Below are 17,228 nucleotides of genomic sequence, written 5' to 3'. Positions count from 1 at the left end.
AACCCATCAAAACCCTCACCCCCTTTACCTCTACCCACCCTGGACCCCAAAATGTATTAACCACGAATAAACCCTTACACCCTTTTACCTCTGCCCACCTCTGAACCCTAAAAACACCTTATCCTCCTTTACCTCTATCCACTCCTAAACCCTAAAAAACCCTCACCCACCTATACCTCTACTGGCCCCAAACCTTAAAAATTGCTTTACATCTACTTGCCCTTGAAAGTTAAACAAATTATTACCTTCCTCTATTTCTACTTGCCCATAAAGTTTAAAAAAAACTTTGGTGGTCATTACAAACATGGTAATTGCCGCCAACTGCATGGGGGTCCAGACCGCCATATTACAAAAGCGGCTGAACCGCTACAAATGAAACGCCGCCACCACCAGGCTCCCGCCCCCAGGCAGCTTGGCAGTGGCGGCATTTCAGATCCAACAGGGCATCGCTGTCCTCTGGATAAAGTCATATTTATGGTTTACACCAGCCAGGGAAAGGCTGGTGGAATGAGTGACTCGGGGGGCCCCCATGCACAGCCCCGTTGCGCATTTCACTGCCTGAATTACGGGCAGTGAAACGCGCGATGGGTGCTGCTGCACCTGCCGCACTTCCACATTGCTGCCGGCTCCAATCTTCAGGCCCTGTTTCCAGCTGGGTCGGCGGGCGCAAACACTGTTTCCGCCCGCCGGCCCAGCTGGATGTTCTTTATGTGGCCGGTGGGGGGTTCTTCGCACTGGCGGAATGACCCCCTTTATCTCCCTTTACCGCTACCCTCCCCATAACTCTTAAAACAACAAAAACAGCCCTCAACTACCCTTTTGTAAAGGACAATAAAAATGTAATAAAAAAAAATTGTTACTTGCGTGGTAAAGTACCACATTGTAAACAGGCCAAAGATGACCCACATGTGGTGCTGACCTGTTTTGCAGCACGTGCATAATAAATGCTGTGTGTTGAACATTACATACCAGCCTCATTGCCCTACCAAAGCCTGTAGAGCACAACAAAGAACAGTCCCACTGTACAACAGGCATACCACTTTAAAGACACTTACAGGGATGCCTTACACTAAAAAGAAAATTTGGTAGGGTCAGGCAGGGTGAGACGACCATTTAGTCCTAGGACCAGTGCCTTTTCCTTGCTCTGATGCACCTTTTTACGCACACACGTGTGTTCTTTGTGTACGGTGCACTTGAAAAGGTAACAGTATGGTAGGAACTGCCAAGAACTAAGCTTGATTTACTTAGTAAGGTTCATGAACCAATGACAAGCGTTTTGTACACATTTCTTCCTATTGTACACCCATTAAAGGACCTTTAGTGGGTGTACAATGGGAATGTTCCACAATAAAGAACTCACTAGAAGGCAATTGCTCCCAGTTGCTGAAAAAATAAAGTCCATGCTTTTTTTTCTACTGTTTTGCAGATACCAACCTGTCCATAGAGCACTCCCAGTACTCAGACTCAGAAAATTCTCTTTCGTTTTGGGCTGCAAAAATACTGTGCACCCCTGATCCAGAGGAAAAGGTAAGTGAGCCTTGGACTGTTTTCCTCATCTTTCACATGTAGTAGTGGTACTGGGAATCCCGTCTTTGAAGGGAAAGTTCTGGCAGGGCTCAGCTCTATTTGTGACCATTCTTCATAAGTTTATCACCCAGCATCCTAGTTTCAGTGGCTTACAGCACACTAGCACCTGGAACTGCAGAATGCATGGCCTTTTGTCAAGAGGACAAGCTGCAGAATTTTCCCATCTTTCGCTGTAACACAAATTTAAACATACTAAGTAGGATGTTCATGCTAACTAACTAGGTTTGCATACAGTTAAGACTGAGGTGTTACTATCCGATAAGTTATCTATCTGGATCTCATGATAGTGGACCTCCATGTTGAGCTTTTCTCCTGATCTGGCAACTTCCACCTGGAATCAAGGCTTTAAATTTGATAGTCAGCTCTCACTCAGGAGACAAAGTGACAGACTCACCTCTGTTTCGTTATGCTTTTGGCTTCAAGAAAGATCATTCCTGTCCTTCCTTCAATCCTTCAGATTATCGCACAACAGTATTAAAGGATTTGGTTAAATTCCGCCCGGACTGCTGCAGTTCATTGTACCTTGATCTCTCAGCCAGCTTGAAACCAGACTGCAGCACATTCAGAATGCAGTCACTCTCCTTGTCCTGGGGCTTAAAAGACGATTGCATGTTTGTTCTCATTTGATCTGACTACATTGTTTACATGTGCACAAGCTTTGCCATCTCTGCCATGAGGTGATTAATCTGCAGAATTATTTTTGTAGTATAAACCTATTAGGAATTTGTGGCCTGCGACTGCTAATCTTATCATAGTTCCAAAATGTCACCCTATAGGAGTAGGTGGCCTTCCTCTAATGTGATGCGTCATCCTGCACACTTTTCCCCAACAATTTTAAACATCTTTCTTTCTGTGGATAATGTACATCCAAAATCTCTGGCATTTAGTGCTAGGCCACCTTGTTCCTGGGTATTTGAGCGCTTTACAAAATAAGTTTATGTATTTACGTATTGATTGATTGATTCATTCATTCAATGCAGTCACCAACACAAGACTCACGGATCACTGGGAGAAATCAGAAAAAATGCAGCACATCATATCTAGACCACCCATTGTTTTCTCTTTTTTTTATTCTGTATTTTAGCCCTATCACTTCATCCTTTATTTACACCGTAGCATTATCAGCGAGGAGGAGCATGGAAGGGGTGTGAAAGGTTGCAGGAACATAAAAGCCATCTGAAGTCTGGAGGAAAGTGAAGGGTGTGGAGTGTGGAAGTTTCACATAACTCTATATTCAAGTTGATTCTGTTGTACATATTACGTAGCACATACTTTACCTAAAGATATGCCCAAAAGCCCCCTCCCCACACTGCTTTTGCTCTCAAGAGGTTGGCTTTCTACACTTGCTGGGGACTTGCCCCATTCTGATCCGATACTGGGGAAGTGTCACGGAAATTCTTTCCTGAAGCACGGAGGTGCCCAGTTTACACCCTCCTGAAGTCAGTTTATTCGGAGCTGTTAAACAACCTAACACTGGCACGGTGTTGGCGAGGTTCGTTGACCTTGCCTGGTACTTGCTGGATGCAACATCACCATTGCATGGAAAAGTACTGCAGCTCCTGCCCTGGCCAAATGGCACAACACGTTCGCATTTTAGTCCACGGCTGAAAGTCGCTCACTTCATAGTAAAGAACTTAGGGGATTGCGTAAATTCCCCACAGCGCATCTTTGGAAAGAATGAATAGAGCAACTATAAACACAAAATATAAAATGATAATATGCCTTCTTGAGGTCTAACTCACTTGTCTGAATTGTCTACTGATCTAAACTTACATTACATATGTCTCTGGTACTTTTTCTGTACACTCACTAGTTTTGCTGCTGGTTCTGGCCTACACCACAGGATGTCAGATCATTGGATTGTGGCTCGGTCTACTCTGAGTCAATAACCAGGTGTGCCATGACTTGGGGGGGGGGGGGTGTGTGTCTGCAGATACCTGTCTTCAAGAGGTGGGATCCACCCCCACCATCCTCGGCTTATGCCCTTTGACTACCCTGTTCAGAGTTTGCTGCTTGTCCTATTGTTTGTTTGATACTGGGGGAATGTATCTTCACAGGGTTCGATCAGGTTAACTTTAAACGAAAAGGTTTTTTAATGATTTTTGTAAATGACACTGAACGATGATACACTCTCAAAACTCCTGTTTTTACACTGTTGTATGTGGAACAGACTATAGATTGTTGGCAATAATTTCTTTTTTAAAAGGGTGTGGAATGGAAATAAGTAATGACAGAGGAGATGGATCCATCATTAGGGGAGAAGCAAAGATATGGGGCACTGGGGAGCGTATGGAGCGAAATCAAATGATGTTTGTTCGAGCATTAGGACGGTATGCAGGGAAGAGAGTGGTCACAGGCACAGTAAGGGAGGGCAGGTGGGGTATACTTGGGATAAAGGGCATGAAGTAATGGACATAAAAATTGCAAGCAGGTGAAGAGGTGAACACAGCGAGCCTAGCATGCCTCGGTAGATTTTATTGTGTGGACTGCAACAGTAATTATTTAAATGTTCGATGCATTTGTGGTATAATTTCAGACACTGAGACAAGAAAAATATCTGCTTTATGGTGTTAGCGAGTGTAAAAAATGAATATGAAATGGAAGCAAGAGATTTGTTTCAAGAGAAATTGTGAAGAAAGGAATGTTTAAGCTCACAACTAAAGTTGTGCTCTCTGGGCATGACATTGTGTCTTTTACTCACATGTTTCTGAAAACGCAGGGGCCTCTGAATCCAACAGATACTATAATTCCTATCATAAAGGTGCGAATTCAACGTCTGAGAAATCAATGAAACATAAAAGAGATGAATAGTGCGAGGATTCATGAAGATCCACTGTTCTATAACATCTGTGTGTGTATAGACAACGTTATGCTCTATTTAACATGTCACAAGCTATGTTATTTTGCGAATAACTTCATGTCACGTATTTGTCTGAGATTCCAGTAAAATCTTTATTCTTATTAGTTTTGCCAGTATATTATAAACAGTGAGCGGAGGGTGATGATTAACTGGGTCCGTACTACAGATGGGTGAAATGTCCTTGTTTGCGCCACAGTGCACTTGTGATGACTGCGCTGTCCGCAGGACAGCTGAGAGCTTGTGCTGCCTTTGGAGCAGTGCATTCAATGCAAAACAGAGTAGCTGCTTCAAAGCAGGACCCTGTTCCTCGGTGCAGGGAGCAATCATCCTGCACTTTTAAAAGGCATTAGAGATCCCCCTGCAGGCCGGAGAACTGTGTGACTGCACCGGTCTGCAGGGATATGTCTAGTGGGTCCACAGGACCCTCCTTTCCCACTCCAGAGAGTTGCCCTCGGGCACACTCACAGTGCACCACCTTTTTGTGGCACACTATCAGTGTGTCTCCTAGGGGCATGTTTTCCTCTGCCCCTGCTTCCGTAATACAGCACAAGCACAAAGGGAAAGTGAATCCCTCATTTGAATGGGGCCATGCCCCCATTCAAATGAGGGAACAACCTCTGAAGATAGCCCTGGTGCTACTTGTGCAGCAGTGCTATCAGTATTGCAGAAGGGGCCTCACAAGTTTCATTGGCCCCACCTGTAATACCATAGTGTCCTGAGAGGCACAAACAGCGGGTGCAGACACCTGGTGCACCCCAGGGGCACTGTGTAATGCAGTTTCTTGACATCATCTGATTAGGGCAATGCACTAGCCATACTTGTGCTGCTGAGGCAACTCATAGCTGGCAGACATTGCATTGAGATTACCTTCTCTATGAAAGAGAATGTCAGATTAGTAGCTTTTCATCTCATATATTGTGAGACATTTGGCCTCCTTGTCCATGTGAACAAAGATTGTCTTGCATTCAAAGAAGTAGCGATCACCAGCAAAAACTGATCTGATGGGTCCCTAAAGAAAGAAACAGGCCTGTATTTATTGCCCGAAGGCTTGAGATTGTCAGTATAGGGAATGGTGATCTCCGAATTCTGTGATCCTGCTTAAGGACTCGGAACTCAGTGAATGCTTTGGTCGGGGAGTTTTGGCTGCCACCAGTGCATAAAGAACCTCATTCTCCAGAAAGGGGTGCTGGGTCTTCTCTGGACAGTGCCACCAAAGCCTTGGTCATGACTGACAGGTAGCATCTGGTTGGGTGCAGGTCTTTGTAGTCTCTAGTACCAACATCCATATGGTTGTCCAAGTTGGATCACCTCAGAACAGCATCTTCCAGGACGTATCTAGAGACGCCTTTCCCATCCATTAGGTCCCAGCTAGAGTGGCTTAAAAGCTATAGGCAACTGATCTGTTTCTTTTGATCTTTTGTCCCTCTGCTATTCTCGAAACTTCAGTTCAAAGTGACCGATGTGGGTGGTTTTAAGGCCTGATTAATTTATTTTCCTACTTGCAGTTCAGTTCACAGGTGGGGCAAGGAACCCTTTTGTCTCAGACCAGTACAAGAAAGGGACATTTCTTCTTCATTTGTTCTGTCTCAGGAAGACTTGCTCACTTAATACTTCTTTCAATCTCAGGGCAGGTGTGTGCATGTGAGGTAGATGGAGGGGGCGGAGCATTCTTTGAGGGCCATAGGAACGTCTTACACAGTTGGTTAGAGGAAATTTGTTATACATTGTACATTGAGGTTTCGGCTGTGTGCTGATGAAATGCAAGGAATTAAGTACCTACAATTAGATGAGTCCTTAGGAAGCAGACACTTGCATACTGAATCATGTCCTGGAATGCCAGTAGTCTTAATAATAGATGTAAAAGGGGGTGGTATTGCTGTTTGCAAAGCGCTCTTCAGATATCCTCCTTTTACAGGAACCTCACCCCTTGGAGCACATTGCAACTCTTTGAAAGCTTTGTGTACAAGTGTGTTGCATGGTGTTTGCAAAGAACAAGGAGAGTAGCAGACCTGTTATATAGGACTTTCCAATTAGTTGTGTCACAGCTACGTACAGACAAGTTAGGGAGCCACATTCTTGTAATCAGCCATTTTGAGGACCATCTGTGGATGTTTTTTAAGTGTATATGGTCCACTCTCTCTCACCTAGGAGACCCTGCACAAGCTAAACGACTTACTGGCGAACATGCCTGACGAGACCAACTTATTGGGGACAACGTCAATACAGCTATGAATGATGGCCTCATTCTGATTCTGTCCTACAAAGACAGACAGAGAAATGTTGGTCTTAGTTTGGGTTAACTTTATTAGGGTAATTGAACATATGGAAAATATATCACTCGGACCAGAAAATCTATGGCTTTTACTCAACGTCTCTATGATCATTCCTTCATATTGACCATTTCCTCTATTTGGCTACTGTTTTTGCTCATTGCCTCTGTGGGCATGTCTAGCCTTATATTTCTTTTGATAATTTATTTATAAGATGACACGAATAGGGCAACCATCAATTACTCTTAGAGGTTGAAACATATCTTTGGACTCAGATAGGAGTGACATGGTTAACAGTAATGAAATCAAATCAATAAACATCACTTATTTGGAGTCAGTAACTTATACGCACCAAGACCAATGTGGCCATGAATCACCACACCAGTTTAGTAAAATTTAAACATTTATTGCCCTTTAGATTATTGCTAAGATCACCTAGACCAAACGCAAAACCAAATGTTAAAAGTACATGAATAACCCAATCTGACCAAACCTTTGGAATAATCTCAGTCTAGACAAAATCATTATCATTAAGCATTCAAGAACCACCATACAGAATAACAATAATAGCAAATGAATGATAGACACAGAATACATTTTGTCATTGCAGATGAATTGTTTACAGTCAATTTATATAAAACAGTCAAATTTAGAATGTGACATCCTTAACAGCTACCCTAATCTGATAAGCATGTTTGGGCTTCATACAAAAAGAAAATAAGACAAAAATGAATTTGGAAAACATCTGACTATGGCACTAACCAAAAATAGCGGTGTTTTTTCTAAAAGAGAGAACATAAAAATCTGAAAGAAAAATAAATGCACATTTTGGTTATACCTCTCCTAAATGGATCAGCAGGCAGCAATGTCTTCATCAGTGGAGCATCTTCTGGTCATCTTCATTGGAAAGTGAAATATTAGGGAACAGTTCAGTAAGTTTGGCCTTAATACATCTGAACTGTCAGTGGCAGAAAGCTAAAACACAGTACATTATTACACTAGCAGAATAAAAGAGCACAACTGAACACAGCAAAGATTTGAGCAGAACGGACTGTACTTACATCGCCCAATTCTGTTATATTAAACTCCTAGAAAGCAACTAGCTAAAACTCTTTTGGGTAGTTTGTGGAGTGGCTTAGGTCAAAACCAAATAGCCCTTCTCCAAGGTTCACCTATAACTTTCTTTTTCTGCGTTCACCATTGGTTCATCCTTTCTCAATGCAGTCACCAGTTTCTGTAGCAAAATACAAATGTTGCAGATTACACACAAGCCTATTCATAAAGTCAGTAAGTTGTTATTCCACGAGTACACATTTTCTTCAGGAAGCCAGACCAAATGTTACAGCACTGGAACATAACTTTCCACAGTGCAAAATCAAAATACAGGATGCTTAGAAAAATAATTTCACAACGTTAGCATTTTAAACATTTCAGCTGCTGCAATTTCTAACATGAGGCCTTTTTAAAACGAATGCTAAAACATAGTACATTGAACATTTCACAATTCTTCAATCCTTTAATTCTTTTAGTACATTTTAATCACTCTTTTTCAGTACATTTAATTATGCACACACAAAATACATTACATTAGACAGTTATTATTATTGAACTAAATTGATGGTTGCCACCAGACTGCTCATGTTTTCTAAAGCATACGTTTTTGTAAAACACACGTTTTCAGCATTACACATTTTAAACATGTTATTTCATTTAGTTTCAGTAGCACATTTGTATTAATGATGTTTGTGCTCCAGCACCTCCCACATTCTTCTTAGGGGCATATCTTATCACTCCCTGTTGAAACTGTCCCTTAGAGTACAATGACCTTTGTGCCTCGATTATTGTCTAAATAACTAGTACCTGGTGCAGAGAGACTTCTTTTTGTACATGAAGAAAATAAGCCCTACTGTGCAGTAAACAGAGGTACAGGGTATTATAGGAAGCCTGTAAAACAGTGCTATGGGAAAACTGTGGCATAAGGATGAAAAACAGGACTTGGAGACAATGGTAGTAGTTATTGAGACTAATTCCTGGCTTTGGATCATGTATTTGCCTCTACCAAAGAGATTGCTCGCTCAGACTACTCAAGGAGAGTCAACTTGATCTTAAATATTTCTAATATGGCCTGATTGACTTGTATAACAGCACAAAAAAAGTTATATATGAAACCTAGGGGACAAGGCAGATGAGCTTCTCTGCTGGTTAGATAACCATGATCTATCCTCCAGAAAATGGCAGTGGTTAGGGACTCCTCAGGAATGTTGGTCAATAGCATATTCAAGATTACCTCTGCATTTGCAGAGTACTATACATTTCTATTGTGAACTTCCAGAATATCGAGTTTGAAAGTATTTGTGAGTGTTGTGTGTGTGTGTGTGTGTATATAGTTACTTTAGAGCATGGGTACTCGCAAACATTTCCCCGGGGGCCACAAAACACTGTCTGTTGCATGCCCGAGGGCCACACTGATGCCAGTAGGCCGAGATGGAAGGTGGGCACAATGGGGAGGGGGGGGCTCAAAGTAAGGTAAAACGCTCATGTATTTAAACACTTTTTTTGAAGTTTATCGTGTTATTACATGTCTAGTGCAAGATATATTTAAAACTAATGATAAGCTGTCTAGCCCATTTAGTTAATGTGTAAATAAAGTATGCCCATTTCACAGCTTTCAGAATTTTTCTGCTTTGTCAAGTGAACAGGTGCTGTTCACGAGAGGGCCACAATTAAAGTTAGGAGGACCGCATGCGGCCCCCGGGCCATACTTTGAGTATCCCTGCTTTAGAGCATTTAGAGCATTTAGAGCATTTAGAGCACAAGATATAGGGGGTCATTCTGACCCCAGCCGGCGGCGGAAGCCGCCGGCCTTGCTGGAACCGCCAAAATACCGCTGCGCGGTCAAAAGACCGCCGCGGGTATTCTGGGTTTCCCGCTGGGCTGGCGGGCGACCGCCAGAAGGCCGCCCGCCAGCCCAGCGGGAAACACCCTTCCATGAGGATGCCGGCTCCGAATGGAGCCGGCGGAGTGGAAGGGGTGCGACGGGTGCAGGTGCACCCGTCGCGATTTTCAGAGTCTGCATAGCAGACACTGAAAATCTTGGTGGGGCCCTGTTACGGGGGCCCCTGCAGTGCCCATGCCATTGGCATGGGCACTGCAGGGGCCCCCAGGGGCCCCACGACACCCCATACCGCCATCCTGTGCCTGGCAGCCAAAACCGCCAGGGACAGGATGGCGGTATGGGGGTCGGAATCCCCATGGCGGCGCAGCAACCTGCGCCACCATGGAGGATTCCCCAGGGCAGCGGAAAACCGGTGGTACACCGCCGGTTTTCTGTTTCTGACCGCGGCTGTACCGCCGCGGTCAGAATGCCCAAGGGAGCACTGCCAGCCTGTTGGCGGTGCTCCCGCGGTCCCCGGCCCTGGCGGTTTTTACCGCCAGGGTCGGAATGACCCCCATAGTTCATTGAAATAAGTATAACTGGTGAATTTCAGCGGTTTTGTTTAAAACGGTTTGTTTTAAATTACATTTTCATCTAACTATTAAGCCCCCTTATTTTTTTCTGTCAATTTTTAAGTTTTATTTTAATGCAGATTAAGATATTATTACTCCTAATTATAACGGCACTTCAACATTTGTTTTTTCAGTGAATTTCTACCGTAATTGTAAGATAATGTAATATTTTATTCCGATAGATAACACCAACTCCATGCTGTGCATAGCCTTCGGCTGTGGACAACATGGGGTTGCCTGCAGGGCCTGCGTCCAAACCCTCCATTCCCTGGACAGCCAGCTCTGCAAGATGTCTATTCCCACAGCGCACGGCCTGTAACGATGCACATCATGGGGTTGGCTGCAGAACTTGGCCTGTAGCCAGGCCTTGCGTCTAACTCCCTTGCGGAAAACCAACCCCAAAGCTGTGCATGGATCCTACAGGCTGCCATGAAGCTTTCCAAGAAGGAGCTGCGAAAAAAGAGCAGTATTTTGGATTTTTTTTTGAAGATTTGTCAAACAGCACCAACGTTATTAACAAATCAAAAAAGCCATTCCTATGGAAACATAGGCCCTCATTATGACATTGGTGGTGACTGTTAAAGTGGCGGTAATACTGCAAACGGGCTGGCTGTAATTACCGCCAAATTATGACCATGGCGGTGATCCCTCCCATAGACAGCCAGTGTACCACACCAATCGTCAGGGCGTTAACACCACTGACCATGGTGGTAGCCAACAACAGCCAGGTGGAAGACAAGGTACCGCTCACCATATTATGACACCGCAAACCGCCAGGATTTTCAAGGCGGTACCAACGCCATCAAAAGCCTGGCACTAACAGAACACAGAAAACAAAAGACTCACCAACAGGTACACAGAGGACTCCGCCACCGCCATGGAACTGGAACTTCAGTTCTTCCTGATGCTCTTCTACCCCATGGTCCTTCTGGAACACCAACGCCGACGAAGACAACAACGGTGAGTACAGCCCCCTAGCACACAAGGGAGGGAGGGAGGAAAAGGAGAGTGACACACACACACAGCACACACCATTCACACACAACCAGCTGCAAACTAAAACCGATGTCCCAGGATACACGTCTAATTAAAACAAGGACCATATTAAGGTTGAAGTGACACTGTTATTTGATGCCAACAGCCACCATATTGTCCAGATGAAAACAAAAGCATCCGTCAATGTTCAGAAAGGGCCAATGGCCACAGGGCACAGTCCACAGCCCAACTTGACTCCTGACTATCCGGACTCCACTGTGTAGGGGCATCATGTTGGAAATGGGCAGGCGCCTCAGAGAGAAGGGGAGTGGGGGGAGGATGGCCCTCAGCTAAAGTGGGGAACATGCCCACTGGTTCTGGAGTGGGCTCCATGCCTCTTTGTCTCTGATGGGTGGTCTACATGCTCTCTGCGGGAGGTGAGGGCTCCTTGCGCACTGCTGGTGAAGGGGACCTCTTGCCTCTCTTTGCTGGTGGAGTAGGAACCTTCCCTTTCATGGGTGGTGGAGTGGGTACCTTCCCTTTCTTGGGTGGTCTAGTGGTAACTTTCCCTTTCTTGCCTACAGGACTAGGAGGTGACTCCACTGTCCCCATCTTGGTTTTCACCACCCTAGTCCTCCCTTTCTGAGGCGGAGGTGTGCTCACAGTAGGAGTGGCATCCATCAAACTCTGGGGCCCCATTGTGCCAGCAGCTGAGGATTTGATGGGAGCAGTGGCAGATTGTTTGGCCGAGTTGCTGTGCTGAGTCGTTGGGACCCTGCTCTTACGGCCAGGACAGGGTGGTGGAGGGGGACGGAAGAGGTCAAGATGGGCAAGGAAACGTTTCTTAGGGGCATTGGGGTGGGATGTGGGAGGAGGGATGGGAGTGGAGGTTGAGGTATAGGTTGTCGGAGGTGTACCTTTGCTGGACTTTGGTGCAGGTGCATGGACAGTGTGCATGTGTGAGGTGGATGGCTGTCGGGAGTCGCTGAGTGCGTGCGTTTGTGCCTCTTAGGAGGGTGGCAGACATGGTGGGAGAGGACAAAGGGGACGCATGGATGGAAGTTGTGGAGGTGTCTGCAAGTGAGGTGTGGGTGCTGCATGATGGGGTGATGGTGGTAGTGGCTGTTGATGCAGTGCTTGCAGATGTGAGTGCGGATGTGACCCTGAGGAAGGAGGAGGGGGAGACAGTGGAGACAGTGGAGGCAGTGGATGTGGTTGTGTGTGCAACTACCTGTTGTTTGTGTGAGTGCTTGTGACCTGAAGGGTGCTGCCTGTGTTTGACTGTGCTACTCTTGTCTGATGTTTTGTGTGGATGCTTGTCGGTATATTTGCATGGGGTGGGTTGGGGTTGAGGAGACTGGGAAGTGGTAGTTGGAGGGGGGCGGTAGGGACAGGGACACTGGCTTACATCAGAGAGGAGGCCAGAGCCTGAAACGATCTCTGTAGGGCCGCCAAGCCACCCTGGATGCCCTCCAGGAACGCACTGCATTGTTGCATCTTGGATGCCAGCCCCTGGATGGCATTCACTATGGTTGACTACCCTACAGAGATGGATCTCAGGAGGTCAATAGCTTCCCCACTGAGGGCAGCAGGGCTCACTGGGGCAGGGCCTGAGGTGCCTGGGCGAAGGAGCTTCCCACCCTCCTGGGTGAGCGGGCACTAGCAACTCGGTGGGGGGCTACTGGGAGGGGCGGCACTGGTACAGGGGTGGCAGCTGTACCTGTTGCTGGGGCAGTTCCAGAGGTGTATGCCACCACCAGGAATTTCAAATCAGAGGAGTTATCAGAGTCAGTGTTGTCACCTCCTGTCTCCGCCGTGGTGCTCCCCTTGCCTTCCGTCCCACTGGTCCCCTCAGTGACGGTGGACTCTGCATCCTGGGTCCTGTGGGATGCAGCTCCCTCAGTCGCTGGTGCCCCTGCTTCTCAGCCAGATGATGCTAATGCACACATGGACAAGATGACAGAAGAAAATAGGGGGAGAGAGAGAAAGGGAGCACTGGATCAATTACAGCACCAACACCAGAGATGGCATACACATTACCATCACACACAGGGATCACGATTGGGCACTATGCATCGCACTGGCATTCCATTGGCTAGATACCACAGCAAGGTGAGAGCCAACCACTGCCAACTGCACCCCTCCTGGGACCCACTAAACCCTGTCTGACCTGGAATGCCACCTAGCTGGAATATAAGATTTTGCTATACACCCATTTACCTTGTGCTGGACCACGCAGCAGTGTGTGAGCTGGCATTAAGGGGCATCCACTTACTGAAACCCACCACCTGGATCCCTTGCCAGCCAACAAAAATGGTTGTCACGCTCACAGTACTCACCTCCTTGCAGCTGCTGTACTGCCCTCAAGCGCCCATCCAGCTCTGGGTAGGCCACAGCCAGTATGCAGGCCATCTCAGGGGGGTCAGGTTCCGACGGACACCCCACCCTCGTTGGGAGGCCATCCCAGCTGGGCCTCCGCAGTCTTCCGGGCCAAGCGTCTCAGGTCCTCCCACCTTTTCCTGCTGCGGGTTCTCCGCCTGCTCTAGACCCCCTGGGTGTGCATGTCCTTGTCGATGGCACATCACAATCCCTTCTTCTGATGGGCGCTGACCTGCAGAGATAATACAGACAGGAGGACACCATTAACCATACAATTTGGCCTGTCACACATATGGCCCACAAATTACATTTCCATCTCCATTGGAACACACATCACCCAGAGCCCTGCATGTACACAACCACCACACATACCACACACCTTGTCGCATGCATCGTCCCCATGGTATACTTACCTGTTGGTCTGGAGGCCAATACAGGAGTAGGACCCCATCCACCAGGTGCTCCAACTGCTCCGAAGTGAAGGCAGGGGACCTTTCCCCAGTCACACGGGCCATGGAAGGATCCAGACACCGGTCACAGCAGCACACGCGCAGTGTATGTGTTGTCCTGTGGAAAGTCAGCAAGTGAGGTTACACCGTCACCGCTGCCGGTGATCCTCATTGGATGCTGAACTCCATAGAGGCCCATGTTAGCCAATGAGGAATAGCAACGCGGTGCAAGACCGCCTTCTGCCATGATGCCCCACGCCGGCGGAGTTACATCACTTCCACCTGTCCATACTTACAGGACAGGAGGTCGCCATTTATGGCGGTGCACAACAATCAGAAGATTGAAACTGCGTCATTGCTGTGAATTGTACATACATTATCATTCACATAGTCCAATTACATACATGCCCAGTTGCACTGGGGTGGTGGTTCCATTGTTCAGTTTGTGACACCTTTCTCACTCTTGTGTCCCTTTGATGCCTACCACTGCGGAGGAATAGGAGGAGATGGCAAGCCCTCGTGTACAGACCCCTTGTGGACTTGGCTACACTGGAGGAGAGGCATATAATACTGACCTATAGGCTGGACAGGGCCACAATCACAGAGCTGTGTACTCAATTGGAGCCTGTCCTAATATCAGCTGTCCGTCATCCCACTGGGATTCCCACTCTTGTGCAAGTTCTGTCAGTGCTCCATTTCCTGGCAACTGGTTCTTTCCAAGTGACAATGGGCTTGGCAGCAGGAATGTCACAGCCAGTGTTCTCAGTAGTGCTGACAAGGATTTTGTCTGCCTTGGTCAAACACATAGGCAGCTACATCGCTTTCCCCAAGTGGAAGATTTTGCCACTAAGAAGGCTGCATTCTATGAAATGGGACATATTCCTAATATTATTGGGACGATTGACAAGACACATATTGCATTTGTCAACCCCCCACCCCCCGCCACAATCACTTCCTTTGCATCTCAACTGACTGTCACCTATGCCTTCTCTATTTGCAGATATTGGTGTAATTACTACTGTGCACTGATGTCATGACTACAGACAGCTATATCTCATCATTTGTATTCTATACCAAAGTTCATGTCAATTGCACAAGATGTAACTGTTAACATAAGTGCACATTTTCATCACATAAAGCACTATCACTCACGTTGTGTCTGAGGGTGTTTATTTTAGTGCACTGGTGAGTTACTTATAGTAGTAAATATTGACTCACCAGTGTCCTGTCCACTGGCAACTCCAGTGAGTCCCTCAGGATGTAGGATTGCCATGACTTGATCCTCCTATTCTGTCAACTGTTGGGGAGGAGGTAAGGGTCCACGATCAGTCCTCTGGATGGCGAACTGGTGCCTTGCTGCCATGGAACGTACCTTCCCCCGTAGGTCGTTCCACCTCTTCCTGATGTCGTCCCTTGTGCTTGGATGCTGTCCCACAGCGTTCATCCTGTCCACGATTCTCTGCCATAGCTCCATCTTCCTGGCAGTGGATATTTGCTGTACCCGTGCTCCGAAGAGCTGTGGCTCTACCCTGACTATTTCCTCCACCATGACCTGTAACTCCTCATCTGTGAAATGGGGGTGCCTTAGTGTGGACATGGGTGTTGTGCAGAGGGTGACGAGTAATGTGGTGGGGGTGGGATGTGGAGTGTGAGACGGATGTATGGGTGGTTGTGGTGTGTGTGTGTAGTTGCCTCTATGATTTGCGTGGCTATCAATTGCAGTCTTTTCGTGTTGGAAAGGGTAATGTGGATGTGTGTGTGTGTTTCATAGTGCTGTGGGTGGGTGTGTGTGGTGTGTGTGTATGGTGTGTGATTTTAGTTGTGGCCAATGTAGTGTTGTTTTGTATTTGGGTGGCCATTCTGACCGCGCGGTGAGTACCGCCAATGGTTTACCGCCGCTGAATGTCCGTTGTGGTGATTCGTGGGTCATAATGTGGTGGGCGTTGTTTTGTTGGCGTAACAGTATGGGTGTTCGTAACAACACTTTACCACTGACCTTTGGTCTGGCAGATTTGTGATTGTGGCAGTATTCTGTCAGTTTACTGTGTGTGTCATAATATGACGAACGGATGTTCGCCTCCGCGATGGTATGTTGGCAGTTGTCACTGCGGCGGTAGGCGGCATTTACCACCAATGTCATAATGACGGCCTTAGTCATTAGGAAAGCTACAGTGTGGTGACCAACATTTTATAATATAAATATATACATACATATGTGATGGAAATCTCGTCTTCCTTATTACTAATCCATTATATCCTGTGGCACTTGCAATAAGGTGGACGGGATATTGTCATGTTTGTAACAGACTACCATCTGACAAACTCTAAATCAGGCTCTAAATCTACACTTACCAATACATATATTTAGCTTCACAATATTATGGTAATCAATATGGTTGCAACAATTTTTATAGCACAATATTTTTGTGCTCAATATTCTAACATACTTTCAATTTTGCGCCCACCCTCTGACCAGCCGTGAAACTGATGTTACGTTTTGCTGATACGTGGCCTGCTGCACTTGGAAAAGGGAAGGTTGATTTCCCCATTCAAGGAGGAGGTGGTTATGGACACGATGAGTGCCATGCAGAGTCATCATATCTGTGTTATGTATGAACAAGAGGTAATCTTGTCTATATACCCTCTTGAATCACTAAATGCGTTGGGCATACAAATTTCACTGAAATGGGAATACAAAAACCTCAGATATTTGGCATAATTTACTGCTTAAAGCTGGCTTAATAAGTGGAAATCTGATGAAAACTGGTTTGGTGACGTTCCACAAGAAATCAATCGTTTAAGTGATGGGGAGAATAGGCATTGCCAAGATGGTGTCAACCCCCGTCTTTTATCCATTTGCCACCATACCTGTCCAGGTGCTTTTTTTTGCAGATGCTATGCTGAAGGCTTTCATGTGGGGAAGCCAGACACATAAATTAGCCCTTAAGAAGCTATAGATGCATCTCACGGAGGGAGGTCTAAGCTAGAAAACTGCTATCCAGCTGCTCAGAGCAATGGATTGGACAGTGGGCTACAGAACCACCGCCTCCGAGGCTTGTCATACACAGGAGATGTTTGTAGAAAAGCCACTATTGACTAGTGCTTTCTCACGCATTCCACTCTCTACAACAGGGATACTCCGTCCTGGCAGGGCAATTCATAACCTTAATGCCTTGATCCTAAGGTAATGAAAACATGGCC

At 46.3% G+C, this 17,228-nt stretch overlaps 1 protein-coding gene across 2 annotated transcripts in view; it reads left to right on the top strand.

Annotated features, from left to right (window-relative positions):
• Window positions 1–17,228, top strand: part of LOC138284261 (uncharacterized protein HI_0077-like) — a 171,617-nt gene that overhangs the window by 40,148 nt on the left and 114,241 nt on the right. For both annotated transcript variants that reach the window (XM_069222833.1, XM_069222832.1), the window contains exon 5: window positions 1,427–1,527. In XM_069222833.1, the coding sequence (XP_069078934.1) occupies window positions 1,427–1,527 (101 nt within the window). The remainder of the gene's footprint in view (window positions 1–1,426; window positions 1,528–17,228) is intronic.

This window comes from Pleurodeles waltl, chromosome 3_1 (assembly GCF_031143425.1).
Source record: "Pleurodeles waltl isolate 20211129_DDA chromosome 3_1, aPleWal1.hap1.20221129, whole genome shotgun sequence".
Lineage (NCBI taxonomy): Eukaryota > Metazoa > Chordata > Amphibia > Caudata > Salamandridae > Pleurodeles > Pleurodeles waltl.
This window is presented reverse-complemented; position numbering and strand designations above follow the sequence as displayed.